Source organism: Sander lucioperca, chromosome 14, assembly GCF_008315115.2.
Source record: "Sander lucioperca isolate FBNREF2018 chromosome 14, SLUC_FBN_1.2, whole genome shotgun sequence".
NCBI lineage: Eukaryota > Metazoa > Chordata > Actinopteri > Perciformes > Percidae > Sander > Sander lucioperca.
Genome location: NC_050186.1, coordinates 29,436,727 through 29,454,288, shown reverse-complemented (window position 1 = coordinate 29,454,288; position 17,562 = coordinate 29,436,727). Strand labels below are relative to the sequence as shown.

The 17,562-nt window shown below is 41.3% G+C and overlaps 1 protein-coding gene and 1 long non-coding RNA gene across 4 annotated transcripts in view; one reads left to right on the top strand and one right to left on the bottom strand.

The window, feature by feature from the left end:
- LOC116045127 (ephrin type-A receptor 5) overlaps positions 1 to 17,562 on the bottom strand; it is a 75,340-nt gene that overhangs the window by 20,083 nt on the left and 37,695 nt on the right. For all 3 annotated transcript variants that reach the window (XR_004895012.1, XM_035991489.1, XM_031292642.2), the window contains exons 6-13: positions 13,158 to 13,282; positions 11,761 to 11,850; positions 10,949 to 11,018; positions 10,697 to 10,799; positions 7,099 to 7,166; positions 5,996 to 6,121; positions 4,250 to 4,435; positions 3,654 to 3,715 (exon numbers count right to left, since the gene is read on the bottom strand). Coding sequence is in view for 2 of the 3 variants with exons in the window: in XM_035991489.1 (XP_035847382.1) it covers positions 3,654 to 3,715; positions 4,250 to 4,435; positions 5,996 to 6,121; positions 7,099 to 7,166; positions 10,697 to 10,799; positions 10,949 to 11,018; positions 11,761 to 11,850; positions 13,158 to 13,282 (830 nt within the window). In the remaining variant the exon portion in view is untranslated. The remainder of the gene's footprint in view (positions 1 to 3,653; positions 3,716 to 4,249; positions 4,436 to 5,995; positions 6,122 to 7,098; positions 7,167 to 10,696; positions 10,800 to 10,948; positions 11,019 to 11,760; positions 11,851 to 13,157; positions 13,283 to 17,562) is intronic.
- On the top strand, positions 2,393 to 11,690 carry LOC116045128. Its single transcript, XR_004103859.2, has 4 exons — positions 2,393 to 2,529; positions 5,917 to 5,921; positions 7,215 to 7,224; positions 11,679 to 11,690. It is a non-coding gene; the product is annotated as an uncharacterized LOC116045128 (long non-coding RNA).

Genomic DNA, 17,562 nt, shown 5'->3' with positions numbered 1-17,562 from the left:
TTTCTATCGGTCAGCAGCTCGGACACACTGCTGTCCGCGCTGACGTACCGTCACCTGTTGGGACACAGATGTTGTCCGTACCGTCTCTGATTCTGGCTCTGACCGCGGGAACAGTGACGGGACAGCTCGCTTTAACGCAGCGTAATAACTCCTGAAAATAATGTCCATCTCGCAAATGTATCTGTCTCTGCAGTCACTTCAACCACTGAATACAGCAACAGGAAATAATACTCATGGCTTTTTTTTCCAGTAAAGAAATGTTTCGCGGTGTTGGTGAATTCTTAAAAAAACGAAACACTACTAAATTAATGATGTGTTGTAACTCGCGTTACTGAGATTGTAACAGGTATAATATTACCTAAATTTAATTAGTAATGCATTATATTACTGCGTTACAGCAAAAAGGAATACATTACTGTAATTGCGTTACTCCCAACACTGGTAATGATTTCTCTCATTCTGCCCAGAGCTGGTTGCTGCCCTGCTGTCCAGAGCCACACCATGTGGTATGAAATCGCTGCCTCTGGTACAGACACCAGCTGATCCGTGTCTCCCTCCTGCAGGTCACGGTCACTCTCTCATTCCTCACTTCGAGCCCCGACTTGACTTTCCCTTGTGGGACCTTCAAATCTCCATATCCCAATGTTAATAATTAGGTCTTTTTTAATAACCAAGGTAAAATGATGACAGGGAAAGAACGCTTTTCCAAGGACAGAATGTGCTTTCTCTCTACCACTGTAGCTCCCTGAAAGAGCCGACAGACCTAAAAGACTACTCCACTGATTTAGCCTTGCACTCCTGTAGCACTGTTGGAGTCACGATGGACCTTTTACAAAAAAGGATTAAAATCAATGCAGCAGAACCAGAGATATCTTAAATCTTTTTTTATTTCACACATTATTCTTCCTTGTCAAAACTTGGCGCCTGCATTACACACAATACAACTCAGATCCCATGAACAGTTTGCGTAGAGATTCGGGAGTGAGATGCTAGTCGTTGCTAATGTAGCCTTGAGCCGCTGGCCTCAAACAGAGATCAGAAGTGGGCTTCAGAGGTCTTGTAAGCCCACTTCTTTATACTCCACACACCCAGATTGTAGTATCCAGCCCCAACTGATGCTGACTCAAGTGACATCACTTGAGGCAATTGATTTTGTGCTGTGTAAACAGCTTCCATAGAAAGGAAAAAAAAATAGGTTGACTGCTAAATGCTAAAGGAGAAGGAGTTCATACATTAGGCTCTTTCTCTCCCATTGAAAACCTTTCCACCAGGGTCCCTCTTAAGCGTGATTTATGCTTCTGTATTAAATCTACGTCGTGGTTATGTACCTATGTACGTGGAGACACAGACTCTATGCCGGACCCTACATCGTTGCCTGATGTGCACCTCTCGAAAAATGTAACGACACAGCGGTCGGCGGCCGTGGCTTGGTAGCGATGCATTTTCCCCTGCTCATTTCCTGGTTCTCCTTCTCCATAAACAACATGGAATCAAGGAGAGGGTTAACTTTTCCTGCTACAGATTTCCCACCTTGGTCAGAAAGCACAGGGGAGACACTTTGTTTCTCGCACTATGACTCTAGAGTCGGTTTTGCTCTGAAGCTAATCCCCGTCACTCTCTCACTCGCTCTACCACACACTACACACGCACACACACATGCCGGTCCTGCTAGATCTCTTTAAGACTTAAAGAGATCGACGCACTACCAACGCACAATTATAAACTTCAGGCCACTTACGTAGGCTACAGCAAAAGCTCTCCATGGAGCCTCCGCAGAACCATAAATCACACTTCACTTCACCCAATGACAGCTCTCTCTGACTGTTAGTTCAAGCCTGCACTTCCTCCATTCCAAATGTAAAAGTTCTAACTTTCCCCTCATCAACAGCAGACATGTGGCATCCTAGTCCTTCTCCCCTCTTGGATTTCAACAGTTTCCATCACTCCTACTACTTTCCCCATCCATTCGCAGCAGCAGAACATCCCACTTACATGTGAAATGAGATGTTAAGCCAAAGATGTGAGTTATGAGCCTTGTACTGCATTGTCCATAGCTGTGACCCTTAATCTGGGAGCCAGTCCAGCCCCTGGTTTCTCTCATGGCTGTGTTACTTATACTGGCCTCAGTACACCAACCATCCATGTAATTACTTCACAGGGTTGTCTGTGCTGTTCCGCCTGCTGGTCTCCCAGCTCCTCTGCCTGCCTTTGCCATCCAGAATGACTCCCCAAGGCACACAAGGCAGCAGTCTGCACTGACCACAGCCCTGTAGCACGTCATTACTCTGCCTTTTGTCTCACATCACCCTTCTATTCCACTATACGATATGATCGGGTGCTCCCTGTTCAGGGAACTTGTTTTGTTTAAGGTAACGTTAGTAGCATTTCTCTCTCTCTCTCTCTCTCTCTCTCGCTTTGTTTTATCTAACGTTAGCACCGCTCCACATAGCGCTCTAGGATACTGTAGCAGTAGCTGTTGTTATAGCAACAAAAGACGCTCTTGGCTGCTTTTTGGAACCAAAACGCTAAGTGTAAACATAGCCTTAGGAGGATATCTTGTTCAGGTAAAGAGCATCATTCCGGTCTGCCTATCAAGCACACCTCCAAACACCACCACATCATTCTCAGCTTTCCCAAATTTCCATAACTGTGGTTCTGAAATATGCCTTTACCATCATGCAATTGTACGACCTTATTTCTCTCACCTCTCCATTAGCCATCTGGTGTGGGAGTTTACTCCTTTTTTCATGCAGGATTTAGGCTTGTCCGCCAACTGAGCATCTTGCCATTGTAACCAGTGGGTAGACTTAAGTGCTCTGGAGAGGGATCACTCACTCAGGTTTGCCAGCCTTCATTATAGTCCACATTCTCCTCTCAGTCAAGTCCAAATTGTCTAGACAGTACAGACGTGATTCCAGCCCTGAGTGCTCAGATGTCTTTTTATTTTATTTTCTGGCAAAGTGATCTGTCTCACAGTCGGGGCAAGTAAACATTTCAAAAATTGTAGAGTTTTGAAATCTGCACCCTGTAGACACACTCTGTCTGGGCTCATGTGATTATCCATCTTTACACTGTTCACATTGTACATGTTGCACAACACCGGCAAGCATTTTTCACAAACAATTATTACTATCACATATTTTTCTTTAGTTCATTTCTGCTTGAATGTGTAGAATGATGAGGTATTAGATTGGAATAATGATAGCTTCGGTGGACATATTCTCCCACAGTGGCGTATCTTCACCACAAATCGCTCTCATAAATATCCTTTTTTAGAGGATTGAATGTTTTTCCTCCCCTGTGGTAATTGTCCTCCCAATTTGGCCTATCAGCAAGGGGCTCTCTAACCCTGCCCATTTGCCACTTACAGACCAACATTGATCTATGTCTAAGAGCCAACCCCACTTATTTTTCATAAACCACAAGCAATTCCTTTTGATTGATGTTTGAGACTCAATGATGGTTTTCCTTACCCTTCTCCTTTTCTTTCCCTACATTTTACTCTCCACCATCCTCTTTATCCACTGTCTACTACCTATAATTATCATCCTACTCTTTCTCATACTCTTCCTCCCCATCACCTTATAATCATTCACTTCCGTCTCCCTGTTTTCACCTCTCTAATGCATTGTTGTCCCCCTCTGTCCTCCTACCTTGAGGAAAGTGTCCAGTGATCCATTCTCCATGTATTCAGTGATGATCATCACAGGCTTGCCTGAGAAGCACAATATGAGAACATACTTCACTACAAAAATAGTAATACATTTATGTCTATTTGTATTATTTTCAGACACTTCTGTAATTAATTATATTGGCTGAATAGCAGATTGGCAATATTGAAGCTTTCTGAAATATATTCAATTTCATTTTATCACTGTGTGACTTGATATAAGCCATAAACGGTATGTATGAGTCAGAAAAAGGTCAATTCAAAAGTGCAACTGAGCTTGATAAACCACAGTTGAAGCTGTCAAAACACATCTGAACCTGACTGATCAAGAACAGCTGAATCTGATGGATGTTGAAAAACCCTGTCAGCTTATAGACTGGAGAAACCAGAGCAGAGTCTGACAAGTTGTGCTTGAGATTCGTCAACATCAACACAGTGCAACTGACATATGAGAAGTCCTAGTATTCGGCATTGTGACATATTTGAAATTTTTTTTTTTTAAACCTGCAGGGTGAATCTTCCATGAAGCAAAACAAAGTGTGTAAAGTCTGATTAGAAACAGACATGCTGATAACTCACTTTTGGTGACCACGCCCTCCAGACGGATGATGTTTGGGTGGTTAAACTGGCCCATGATCGACGCCTCCCACAGGAAGTCGCGTCTCTGCTGCTCCGTGTAGCCCGCTTTCAAGGTCTTTATGGCAACCTGGATCTCTCTTTTCCCAGGCAACCTCAACGGTCCGCTGCACACCTCGCCAAACTCCCCTGAGCCAAAGAGACAAAGCTTGGCCTCAACATTTCAGCCCACCTTTATCACCACCTTTAAGTCTTGTCCAATTGTGAACCAGACCTTTGATAGTGACATAGTAAATCAAATTATTCTCTTGACATTCCTTACAAATTTCAAGACAACAACCCCAATCTACTTTTGGATGTAAAAGTATATACAAGTTGTGGAGAAAGAGAACACCTCTAAAGAAACGCCAAATTAGAATTAGGAGTTCTTCAGAGAACCCCAACAGAACAGCAAAAATAAAAAACACACATAAGGAAAGATTCAAGAACTTGATACTGATTTTTCTTCTGTTATTTAACTGCTCTACCAATTGCAATGCATTTTCCTATGTTGTTTGGAATCAGTGTCGCAATGCAACCAAATGTTTGACCTATAAATACCGGGCAAGCATCACTCAACTCACTTCATTATCACAACAGATAGGAACCTACAAACCAACATGAGTGTTATTCTTAAGGGCCTATTTCACTGTTGCACAGTTATGGCCATTTTACAGTAGCCACAGCCAAGCTGGCGCACGCCATCGTGACGTCAAAATGACGTAGATCTTGCCGGCGCGCCCAAATTTATAGCGCGCGAGCAGAGGTTGCGCACTTTTTTTTTTCAGCGGCGCGCGACAAAGCAGAAACAGGAAGCATGAACAAGCTCCTGGGCAACTGGATGCCAGGACTCTCAGAGTGACTGCAAGTCTCTCTTGTAAACTTACTGGGTTAAGAGGAGTTCTTTTATGTTGAATAAAAGGCTTGATCCGACGAAGTAGGTCATCGAATAAAATCAAAGCATTGATGTCAATGCTGATGCCAGTTCTGCCGTTGTTTACCTTTTCTTCTTCTTCTAGTCCGTAGAAAGAGCAAAGTCTGTAACCTTTCCTCATTAGCGCCACGTCTGTTCAGGAGAAGACTGCAACTAGTGTCGCGACCACCAGCGCGGGTATAAATAGTTACGGCGATTCCATGACGTCACATTTGCGCGTGCCAGCTGGGCTGTGGCTACTGTATAACGCCCTTAAGAAAGCCTGTAAAGCTCACAAATGTTACAAATCTGTCATCAGGGCACAAACACCAATTATAGCAGCGAGAGCTGTCATTTTTTTAGCATAGTGTTCGAATTAATTCAGTGTGTGTAAACGTGCGTCTATACAATGACGTGCAATTATGAATGTGACAGGTTTATGCAGGTTGAAGAAAAAATGATGCCCTGTTGTAGAGGTAATGAGAAAATGGTTGAATTCTAAACAACATGGCACAATTAGGCTAGACTCATTGCTGTTATTACTGTTCAATTAGTGTGTACCGGTATTGTTTGAAATTCAGCTGTTACAAGATGAGAGTATTTGTACCTGAGCATGCTTGACTGAACAGGTTACCTTCAAAACAAACAATAATGTATTCTGTGATACATTATTCTGGAAAAATCAGCCCCAAACGGATGCTCAGAATATGAATCAGAGCATCTGTAAGAGAGAGAGAGACACACACACACACACACACACACACACACACACACACACACACACAGAGTTGACTCACCAGCTCCGATGATCCTCTCTATGGAGATGAACGAGACGTCAATCTCCTGAGCAAATTCATGCACCGCCTGGTTGGGATCTTCATAGGTGAGGGGGTCAATATAGGTGCGCACCCCAGGGAACTTTACTGCAGACACACATGCATGGCATCATTACCATTTAGATGTAATTTACAATCATTAACATTTATTCAGGCTTGTATCCACAATACATACATACATACATAGATAACAATGTAAATGTATTAGGCCGTTGCAGGCAATGTTGCAAATCCAGGAGCAGGAATTACTAGCAATTTTGATCAATGTCAAGTAGTGGCTTGATTTGAGTTTGTCATGTACATTTCCACAAAATGTCTTATGTTATGACATGAATACATACAAATGTATACTTTTATAGTTTCTATCCATATTTCATACCCCTTATCAACATTATTTCTGCCTTTTTATATTGTTATGGTGGAGTGATTTAGAACATGCTCTGAACACCTGAAGCCCTTATGCTTATTCTACCTTTTAAAAAACACGACTTCAACTGAAGGGACAGTACCTACAAATCTGCATCTAGAGCTAAATACAATGGTTGATTCTTTTAAGTATCCCCAAAACAAGTCACTTTTTGTGGGCATAAGTAATTAATGTTCATTTTAAATATGAATTATATGACTATACAACACATACTGGCACTGTGGGATTTTTTTCCTGATGTACGGTCACGGTCGGCTCTGAAGCCAGCAGATGGATGGCAGGATACAATGCCAGAAATGTTGCCAAATATATTAAGCTGTCACGGCCTATTAATCATAGCTTTTGTGTGTCCTCTGCCAACATGGCTGCCATAGATCCGGTCTGTTATTTAAAGTATAGCTCCTGGTACAAAACACTGCAACTGCGCACACACACACACACACACACACACACACACACACACACACACACACACGGGAATGGACAAACTGATACAGACATGACCGCTGTTTGAACCCTCTACAGTACATGTAGTGGAACTGTACTGCCCACACACCCAGACCCCCCCCCCCACCCACACACACACACACATATACAGAATTAGTTTTTTTTTTTTTGTTTGTTTTTTTAAACTTACTGTGACCGTTGTGGAAGTGCATCTTCTCTTCTTCCGGGTCCTGTTTTGCTTTGCTGTAGCCACACCGCCTGAGAGAGGGGACACACAAACACATCGGAATAAATGCCATGTCACAGTATTGTTTTTGTGCACATGTAAAAGCAGTGACTGGTGGGTTTTTTTTGTTTCATGGCAGAAAACTTTACAGGGGGTAGACAAAACAATGGTAACACCTCATGGACTAATTATTTCAACTTCCTCTGCTTAAAAAGGTCCGCAGTACAGTTTCATTCTTTTTTTTAGCATCATGTAGCAACTACTGTAAATAATTTTCTTACATACATTCCCAAATTCTAGTACAAGATAGCACAAAATACTGTACGCCTTCATGCATTTTATTTACTGTATATCTAGACAAAGAGCAAACAGTGACATTTACACTCAGAGACAACAAAAGGTAACAAAAAGAGATCCCAGTGAAGATATCACAAAATGGCCCAGCCACAGAGAAGCAAATCCTGGCCAACGCACAGCACGACCACACTTGGATCTAAGCGCAACCTAAGCTTTTTATTTCCTCTGCTAACTTACAATTCAAGGTTGCTGAACATGCTGAAAAATACCAGCCTTTTAGACATTAGCAAAGGAGGGCAGTTTTCAAATACTATCATTTTCCAAGAAAGCCCTTGTCAACAGATCAACTCTGACTTTTGGCAGAGGAGAGAGCAGTCTTGCGCTTTTTGTGTCTCCCCTGATGTATTGGCCAAAACCTGTATTTGTTTGTTTGATGTGTGTGTATGTGTGTCTGTGTGCTCAAAGCTTATGCATTTCAATATTTAGACAAGCAGCATCAGAGATAAACAGGAGGATTGCTTTTTAAACTTAATCCGACACGCAAACATACACATATGCAAACATATGACACTGAGGTACAAATGAGGTAAATACATTGCTTTACATTATTGCATTTGTAAAAAACAAGAGTCAACCAAATGTTTTAGATGCCGCAGGTTTCCTTATTTTTCAGTTCTTGAAGACAAAAAGCCCAAGTGCACTTACACATTGACAAACACACAAAAACACACACATACGCAGGGGTCATGTCCAAGTCTTTCCCATCAGGGCTCTCTGTAGGACAGCCAGGCTTGGCTGGAGGGGTTTGGTATGGGCAGCTGGATAGTGTGGGGGAGGGGATTCTCTGTGTATGTGTGTCTGTGTTTTGTCCATGTGTGTCTGCCTGAGGGTGTTTAGTTTGCCGGATCTGATGAGTCAAGGGGTTTGAGCATGCCCATGCCCCGTTGGCCCTCCAACTTCCTACATGTGTGCGCCTGTGTGTGTGTGTGTGTGTGTGTGTGTGTGTGTGTGTGTGTGTGTGTGTGTGTGTGTGTGTTAACCCATGCGTACATGCATCCCCGCGTATGTGCGTGTGTCTACATACATGTGTGCTGTGTTCGGATGTCTATGCATGTGTGTAAAGTCTGGAGGGTCATGCAGGCGCAGGAGAAGGGGGGTGGGGGGGCAGGGATACAGTAGTTGGAGGGTGTTGTGGTGCTTGTGTTCCAAATCCATCTCTGGAAAACTTGGCAATCCTTCATCTCTCCTCCCCCACAAGAAACCAGAGCAATCCTCATCCCCGATCGGCTAAACCAAAATCACCACTGCTTCTTTCTGATTTGTTTTTTAATCCGTGAACCTTACCAGAGCCTCCGCTGATTCAATAAAGATGAAGTAAATTACTAAATTATGGCCTAACAGTTAAAGGGACGGCGAGCTTAATGAATGAATGAATGAACGAGCAGCAGAATGTGTGTATGGATGAAAAAAATGAATGAACAGATCCATAAGATCAATAATACAAAAAGCATGTATGGAGAGATGGGCGGATGTACAGAACATCAGACCATGCATGTGAATCTGATTTCACAGGCTGAGCTTTGTCAAACTGCCCTCAGCTTTGTTAATTATGGTTCAGTACAGTGCATAGCTGGTAATTAACTTAATTAGATACATATCATAGAAAAATGTGTTTAAGAAAGTTCAAGAGTTCAATTGACTTTTGCAGATAAATAAAAGGGACTTTTAAGGACATAAGATCATGTGAGGATTCTCAACACAGCTTAATACTCGGGCCAGTGATTATGTGCTTTGCATGTGTTTGAAAGCTTCCCTTGCTATATACAGAATTTGCATTCATGTATGTTGTCTGTGTGCATGTGTGAAAAAGATATCAGAAAGTTGATTGTACCAATTCCAAGACAAGGTAAGACGAGAGTGGAGGAATGAAGATGCAACATTAATGCAGTGTGTTATGTATGGAGTGCTGAATGCGGATGTAAAACATACAACAAAGTTGTGTCACCACCACACTTGAGGAGGCCTGTATGCATCAGCCCTGAAGCTATAACCTAAAAAGCAACCCCTTAATCCTGACCTATTACAAATCTCTAACCTCAAGCCGTGTATCTAATCCCTTAATGCTGCTCTAACACAGATGTATGTGGGTCACAAATGAGATTTGGTATTTGGTCATTTTTGTTAGTCAGCAATAGGTCAGAGGAGGACAAGAGGATGTCCTCTGACTAAGCTAACATATATATCCACATATTCACAAATGTACATTACTGCTGTGCTGTACAAAAGGATACAAACTGTGTTTAGAAAGTTTCACACTCTGAGCAGCCTCTCTCATGTGTGTGCAGTGTTGGGTGTAACGCGTTACAAAGGTGTAACGCGTTACAGTAACGTAACTACTTTTTCGGGTAAAAAGTAGTGTAACGCGCTACTACTGACTACTGTTACTTTGGTAACGAAACATAGTTCCTTTTTCAATTCGGCGCAACGTTACTTTTCCCAGGGACAGATTTCACAGCGACACTGCCTTCTCAGCTGCGCGCTCACAAGCTCCACACGGGACGTGACAGAGGCTGGTAGCAGAGTAATCATGGCAAGCGAGAAGCAGCCAAAGCTAACTTTTGAGAGCATTTTAAGCTTTGTGGCTTTTTGCTGGACGGCGCTCTGAGCCAGGGAGACACAAAGCTGACAACCTCACAGATGGATGCGGTGGAGATGGCCTCATATATACACGCAGCGGACCGCTGTGGACTTGCGTCGGTTGCACGGACACGCAAGGATTTCCAGAAAAGAGGCTGCATGTGTCTACGACAATGCACGGACCATCGTGGCTGCGCGACCGGTACAAGTTGATACAGACATTACATACACTAACACGTGTAACGCCGATGACCTGCCGATGTGCATTCAACCCGCGCTGGACTTGTTCATAATGATCAGCCGTCACTCTGTGAGTAGAGAATCCAGTCTGCAGTGTAGTTCAGACACTTCACTGATAAACCAGAGATTGGCTTTATGGTCAAAGATAGTTTTTGTATAATTAACTTCAGTCTCTGCCAGAGACCCCTGCTTTTAAAAGTAATGTAAAAGTAACGAGTAAAGTAAAAAGTTATTTTCCATAGGGGGTAACTAAGTAAAGTAACGGATTACTTTTTTAAGAAATAACGAGTAACGAGCAAACACTACTTTTTAAAAGTCACTTCCCCAACACTGTGTGTGTGGCCATTCAATATAAGTTAATGTGCTTCCACTTGCACACGCGTCTTACCGTCCACTGAGCAGGAATCCAGCGACTACTGCCAGGAGGACCAGAGCCAACGTGATGGCCACCGCTACTATCGAAGCCTGAGCACGCTCGCTGGTCGCAGTTACTGCCAAAGAAAAGAGGTGGGATTAGACACAAATAGTACACACACAAAAGCACACCTGGCATCTGCTGTTGATGCAGCCTCCAAAAAGCAGGTGGGAGTCACGTACAAGTTGAACTTGTATGCTCATGCTCTCTCTCCCGTGTACTCACAGTAAGGGCTGGTCTGGAACTCAAAACGTCGGCTAAATGCGCCATAGCCTGCTGAGGTCCTGGCTCGCACCTGGAATGCAACATATCCAAATATATCACATCTACAGTAAATATAACCACTTGTGTAATGTACATTATAAGTACATTTACTCAAGTACTGTTTTAAGTACACATTTGAGGTACTTGTACTTTACTTGTCTTTTTCTTTTCATGCCACTTTCTACTTCTACTACTGCTACATTTCAGAGAGAAATATTGTACTTTTTACTCCACTACATTCATCTGACAGTTTTAGTACTTGTTACTTTACAAATTAAGATTGTTGTACACAAAACACATGCAATTTATAAAAATACAAAGTTTTATTCTAAATTAAACTACCCAACAATACAACGGCCTAGAATTGCAGCTGAAATGATTAGACCATTAAACACACAACAGTTTGGATCGTTTCCAGTTTCTGAAATGTGAGGATTTTTCTGCATTGAGTACTTTTACTTTTAATACTTGAATTACATTTTCCTGATGATACTTACATACTTTTACTTAAGTAACATTTTCAATGCAGGACTTTTACTTGTAACAGAGTATTTTTTACAGTGTGGTATTCATGCTTTGGTAAAGGATCTGAATACTTCTTCCACCACTGACTATACCATCATATTTTCATTTATGTTACATCTTTCTAATTGTTTATTCGTCCTTTTTCTCATCTCAGACTACACTAGAGTTACTACACAAGTGTTTTTTGTCATCAAATTGTTTTATTATGACTGTCTTTAATTTATTTATTTTTTTGACCCATGTCTGACCTGGAAGATGTAGGCTGAAGAGGGCTTTAGGCCTTCCACCACCATCTCAGTCTCCTTGGACTTTATAATAGTGTAACTGGAGTCCTGCTCCTGTTGGAGAAAGGGGAGAGGGGGTTATTGTAATTCATTCACTAGTCTTACATATGTTTTTGTATCTTTGATTATTTGCTGTTGCAGATTTTGCATGTGTGTCGTCTTGCCTGCACATTTTTTTCCCAGCAACCTGTAGTGCGTGTGTGTGTGTTTAAGTGCGTGTGTGTAAGGATCAGTTTCCCAACTGTAACCACATCAGGTTTAAACACAGCTTAAATGCTCTCTCCATTAGCCAGAAGCCATTAGCTAACCACTGACCACAAACCCTGCTCTGCTCTCCTGTATACCTTTATTCTGACCTTCCCAGAAAAGATGACATCAGAGGACTAAAGAGAGAAAAGAGGAAGGTCACAGGAACAATGAGCTGAATAGAAGCATCAAATTGCTGTCTCTACCCAAGTCCAACTTAAAAAAAGAGGGGGGAAAACCCTGCCACATGAAAGGCCACTTCAGTAAAAATAAAAATAACACTTCACACTAAATTGATAATGGCCAATTGGAGCAATCTTGGTCAATACGTTTCTTCAAATATAACACATTAAAAATGTGGAGCACAAGGCAACACTCCAAACACTATGAAATATACATTTCATTTGGAAGTAAAGTTTTAATCAGATAACTTCATACACAACTAAGTATACCGATGTCATGTGGTACTGGCTTTAGCTCAACACATTGATGGTTGTATATAATTAAATTAATTTGCATTTAGGTGAGCAAAGCATTAATAAAATAAACACAAATTCAAAAAAGACTTGAGTCAATATGTGTTAAAGGACAATTTCGGCGCAAAATGAACCTAGGGGTTAATGACATATGTGTACCGAGTCAAACGTTCTCTGGGATCTGTTTTCATGCTAATAGAATGTGTCTTGAGCTTTAAACAAGCTCCGCAAACTGGTGGTTAGCTGCTAACGCTAGCTTTCGGGGCAGATGGTAAATCGCTATTTTATACCACCATATAACAAGGCTCAAAATAGCACCACACTTCAACGGTAGCATAATGAGGGTCCCTACATGTAAACCCAAGCATTGAGAACTTGAAGTGTACAGACAGTTTATTAAAAAGATAGATTATAAAGACAGTAGCGTTCATGTTTACATGTGGGCGCCATCTTGGAAAACAGTCATGAGCAGTCGAATGACTAATGCCGTGCAACCAGTAACCAGTAACATAGCTCAAACACAGCGTTCGTGATTCGACTGCTCACACTGCTCAAACCACAGAGGCCAAAGGTCAGTGGACAGAGACACATAGCTTCGTATAAGGTGCAAAATAAAAGAAAAACTTGGATTATTTTTACCTTTTCAAAATACTTGATCTCGTACTCCAGGATGATGCCGTTGGGGCGATCAGGCTCTGCCCAAGAAAGGGCGATGTTGCTTTTGTCCGTATGGCCTTTTCTCACCACACTCACTGGGGACGGTGCTACACACACACACACACACACACACACACACACACACACACACACACACACACACACACACACACACACACACACACACACACACACAATTTCATTTTGCTTGACTAGTAAAAAGCAGCAGTTTAATATGATGCAACACAGTGCATCTCTTTAATTCCAGTATTTAACATGACTGTCATAATATCCTAATAAACATGATGTTTAAACACAAGAGAAATTGTGCCAAAGTCATAAAATGAGTTGGGTAACATCCCTCTTTTGATGACACCTCATCCTTTGAGGTTAACATGCGCAGAGCTAATTGTCATGCTTGCTGTGATTTGTTGTATACGTTATGAAATATTAAACTGAAGATGAAACATCAAAGAACTAATTCACAAAAAAGACCACTTTAAACATGGTGGTGAAAAAAGGGGGTTCACTACATTAGAATGTACACTGTGGTGTGATGTTATTTCTGTCATGCTGGGTGAAGAAAAGTTAAATCTGCCATTTTTTACAACATATTTTCTCCAGAGTTTCTTCTTTGGAATTTAAGTTTGTTAGTTACCACTGTTCCTCTGAGGTTATTTGGCGCAGTCCATTGAGCTTTATCTCAACTACTGAGATTATTTTTGGATCCAAAGCAGCACTGCCTCTGAAAAAAAAATCTGCAATCTGGCAGCACCTTTGCCTAATTAAACTATCCCTTTATATCTTGCTATTCAGTAGACACTGGTAGAGAAGCCCAAGAAGTCAACTATGACTCTACACATCTGGTACACAGTTTTTAGTCTACCAAGTTTGGCTGTCTGCAGATTTCAAAAACAATATTTATCACAGGAGAAAACTTTCTTTAGCCTTACAGTGTTTGTTTTTGACTTTTGCAAAGTTTCCATTTCCATTATAATATTTTGGGTAACTTATTCTGTAAGTTTTGAAGTCAAGCGAGCTCTGACATGAGCGTTTGCATCAGTCATCGAGCCATCCTGTTGTAACCTGAACTGTTGGCCCATCTCTCAGAGGGACAGTTGGAGAGTCTCTGACACATAAAGAGCTTTTCACCAGGCAAAATGCTCCCTCAGGCAACATCCTGATAGTGTGTGTGTGTGTGTGTGTGTGTGTGTGTGTGTGTGTGTGTGTGTGTGTGTGAGCCTCCACTGCAAATGCTAAACAGTGTTTAGGTTTCAATAGCATCAGCAGAACTCCACAGGGAATAAATCATCGCTACAAACACAGTAACTGTATCCTGAGTGGATGGTCGCACAGAAGTGTTATCTGCAACATCTTAAAAGCCTGAAACCAGAGACCGAATCTCACTCACACACACACACACACACACACACACACACACACACACACACACACACACACACACACACACACACACACAATGCTTAAAAGGTATAAATGCTGGGATGCAATGATGAGAGAGGGCTTCTTTTCCCAGCAGCTTAACGGGTAACAATACACCAAAATCTAAGTTTAAATCCTCCAAAAATGGATGCAGTTAGCCATGCTATATTTAATCAAAAGTTTGGAATAGAGGGTGTCATAGGGCCTACAAATTGTAAAGCCCTCTGGTATACCAACTTATGATTTGGGGTTATATAAATATACTTGATGTGGCATTCCACATCTAAAATATGTATAACTTTGAACTAGGGCCGCTGCAAATTATTATTTTTTTTACAATGAATTAATCTGTTAAATGCTTTTCCAATTAAAATAGTGACAGAGCACCGAAACAAATTCTTGGAGCCTAAACTAAAGTCTGATGCACAGTCTAAAACCCAAATGTGTTGAGTTTTTCTTTACATGTAAAAGCAAACTAAATCCTCATATTTGATAAGCTAGAACTGCAGCAACTGTTTGGCATTTTGTTAAATGATTAATCTCTTATTTTAATTGTTGGGTTTTCTATTGATTGAATGACTAAACAATAATTTCAGCAATTCACAACTGTAAATATATTCCAGCAATTCATGCCCATTCTTAATTTAGTATATGTTACAAAATGTGTTTGAAGTTTGAAGATTCCTTTATTTGAATTTGATTTACTGTTACTGTGCTGTTTTAATAAATGATATGTATATATGAAGCACATTTACAAACAGAAGACCAATCTAGCCATCAGATCATTTCAGCGTGTTCCTTCTCAGCCCTAACAGTCCCGTTTAACCAAATACCAAACCGCACAGACACACAACATCCACCCAAAGCAGCATTTGAGTCAACATAGGCTACACAATGTGACACCTTTTAGTGCCACAACTCAGCAACGGACACGAAACAAACAGGTGTTTTAAAACCTGATGGATCTGTGAAACGCCAATACAGAGAGAGAAAGGAAGGTGATGGAAGGTGGTGCTAAAGGAGGAGGAGGGGAGGAGGAGGAGGAGGAGGAAGAAAAGCGAGAGGGTTGACAAAAATGGAAAGAAGTGAGAGATGAGACATAGTGGTGAAGGTGTGTAGACAGGGTCCCAGCAACACTTTGAATTTAGCAACAGAGAAGACAGTGGAATCACACTTGCTAGTTTGAACACTTCCAGCGCGTGCTATATCTGCTAATGAGCACCTACAGTACGGTAACGCAGAACACACATTAACCCTAAATGTCCGTGAAGCCATTTTCTCTTTTGCCATCTATCTGAAGCTTCTATTTCATGCAGAGAAAAGTCAGACAAGGCTGTGTTGAGCTATTCAGCGGACGAGTGCAGCCCTCCAGTGTAAGAACTCTGGCCTCAGATAACAGCAAAGTTATCACCGTGCAGAACATAAGCCTCTCAGACCGCTATCTGTCTCAAGCATCACCGAAATCAATACAGACCTTCAACTATCTGGTTTATTATCCTTTAACTACCCTCAGAGAATGACAGAAAGAGAGACCTAGAGACAGAATGAAAGAGAGATAGGAGACAGAGAGAGAGAGCGAGAGATATGCTTTATTGGGCTTGTAAAGTACCAAGGGTGCTCTCATCTTTTTCTGTTTCCAACTTAACCACCTGCCTGCCTGCTCTATCTCATGCCTCTCTTATGTTTTTTTTTATACATTTACAACAGTGTTAAGGAAGAACATTTATTTATTTATGATACATTATTCATTCACAAAGAAAATTGGCGTCCTTAAAGGTTGGATTTTTCCTCATTTTTTTAATTAAGGTATTGAGACCAATTTACAAAAAATTATTCTTTTATTCCTCTTTTTAGTCAACTTTAGCATGGGTTCATAATCTTATGAGTGCCACTGTACCTATATTAAAGTGGCTGCAGCTCCTGAACCACACTGACTATATGCATACATCAGGTAAACTAGAAGCCAGAAAAGAAACCTCCTACAGTTTCAGGTAAAAGTACCAACACTTGAAGTTAGCACAAGATATGACAATTCTACAGACGGATCTTCAAAAAGGACATTTGGAGACTCCAAATGTATACCCTTTTCTAGCGGTTATTCCTCTCCTATTCCAAGTTCAATTCATTTTACTTGCAGTGCAAACACCCTGCAGTAGCTACCCCACAACTTTTATATCTATGTCTAAAAACAAAAGTAAGACACATAGGCAAAGCACCAGGCTGTTCACTTATGTTTTACCACCCACACGGTAATGTATCACGATTCATTTGATTAATAGCCAACAACAGCAAAAAAACAATGTATGAGAGCATTTAGTGTGCAGTTACCACACTGTGCTCCCACACTGTGAACAACATGAAAAACAAATAGGCAGAAATAAAGACATAATGGAGCTGCGCCACCACAGGAACTCATTTAATGCATATAGATAATCATCAAACTTATCGGCTAACAAAAGACTGAATTGTTTGTGATTATTAACGATTAAAGGGCCGATTAGATTAATTGTCATTCTTATTAAAATGTCTCCTTTTGTAGAATGAACAGTTTATTCATTACTGCCACTCAAACCTTCACAGAGTTATTCACAAGACATGAAGAAATATCTCAAAGATGCTTAGCAACGCCACTTGGTTGCAGCGACAGTTCTGTGGTCAGTTTGATCAATGCATTGCAAACTGTTACAGCCAGTGCTTCGGCAACCAGGACTTTGTGTTTATTTTTTTTTTGTCCTTTTCATTTTTTGTTTCCCCCTCCTTCCATGTCCATGCGCACCTGGGGTCATTCATCTCACCAGGCTCCTGTTGAAAGTCCCCGTGCTTCCCACAGTCAGCGGCAGATTATTCACTGCCTTCACGGGGTAGAGTACCAGTCGGCCAGTTACACTCGAGCCTAGCTATTAGTGTGTGTTTCTACTCTGTGATGTCCTGAACCTACTGTGTT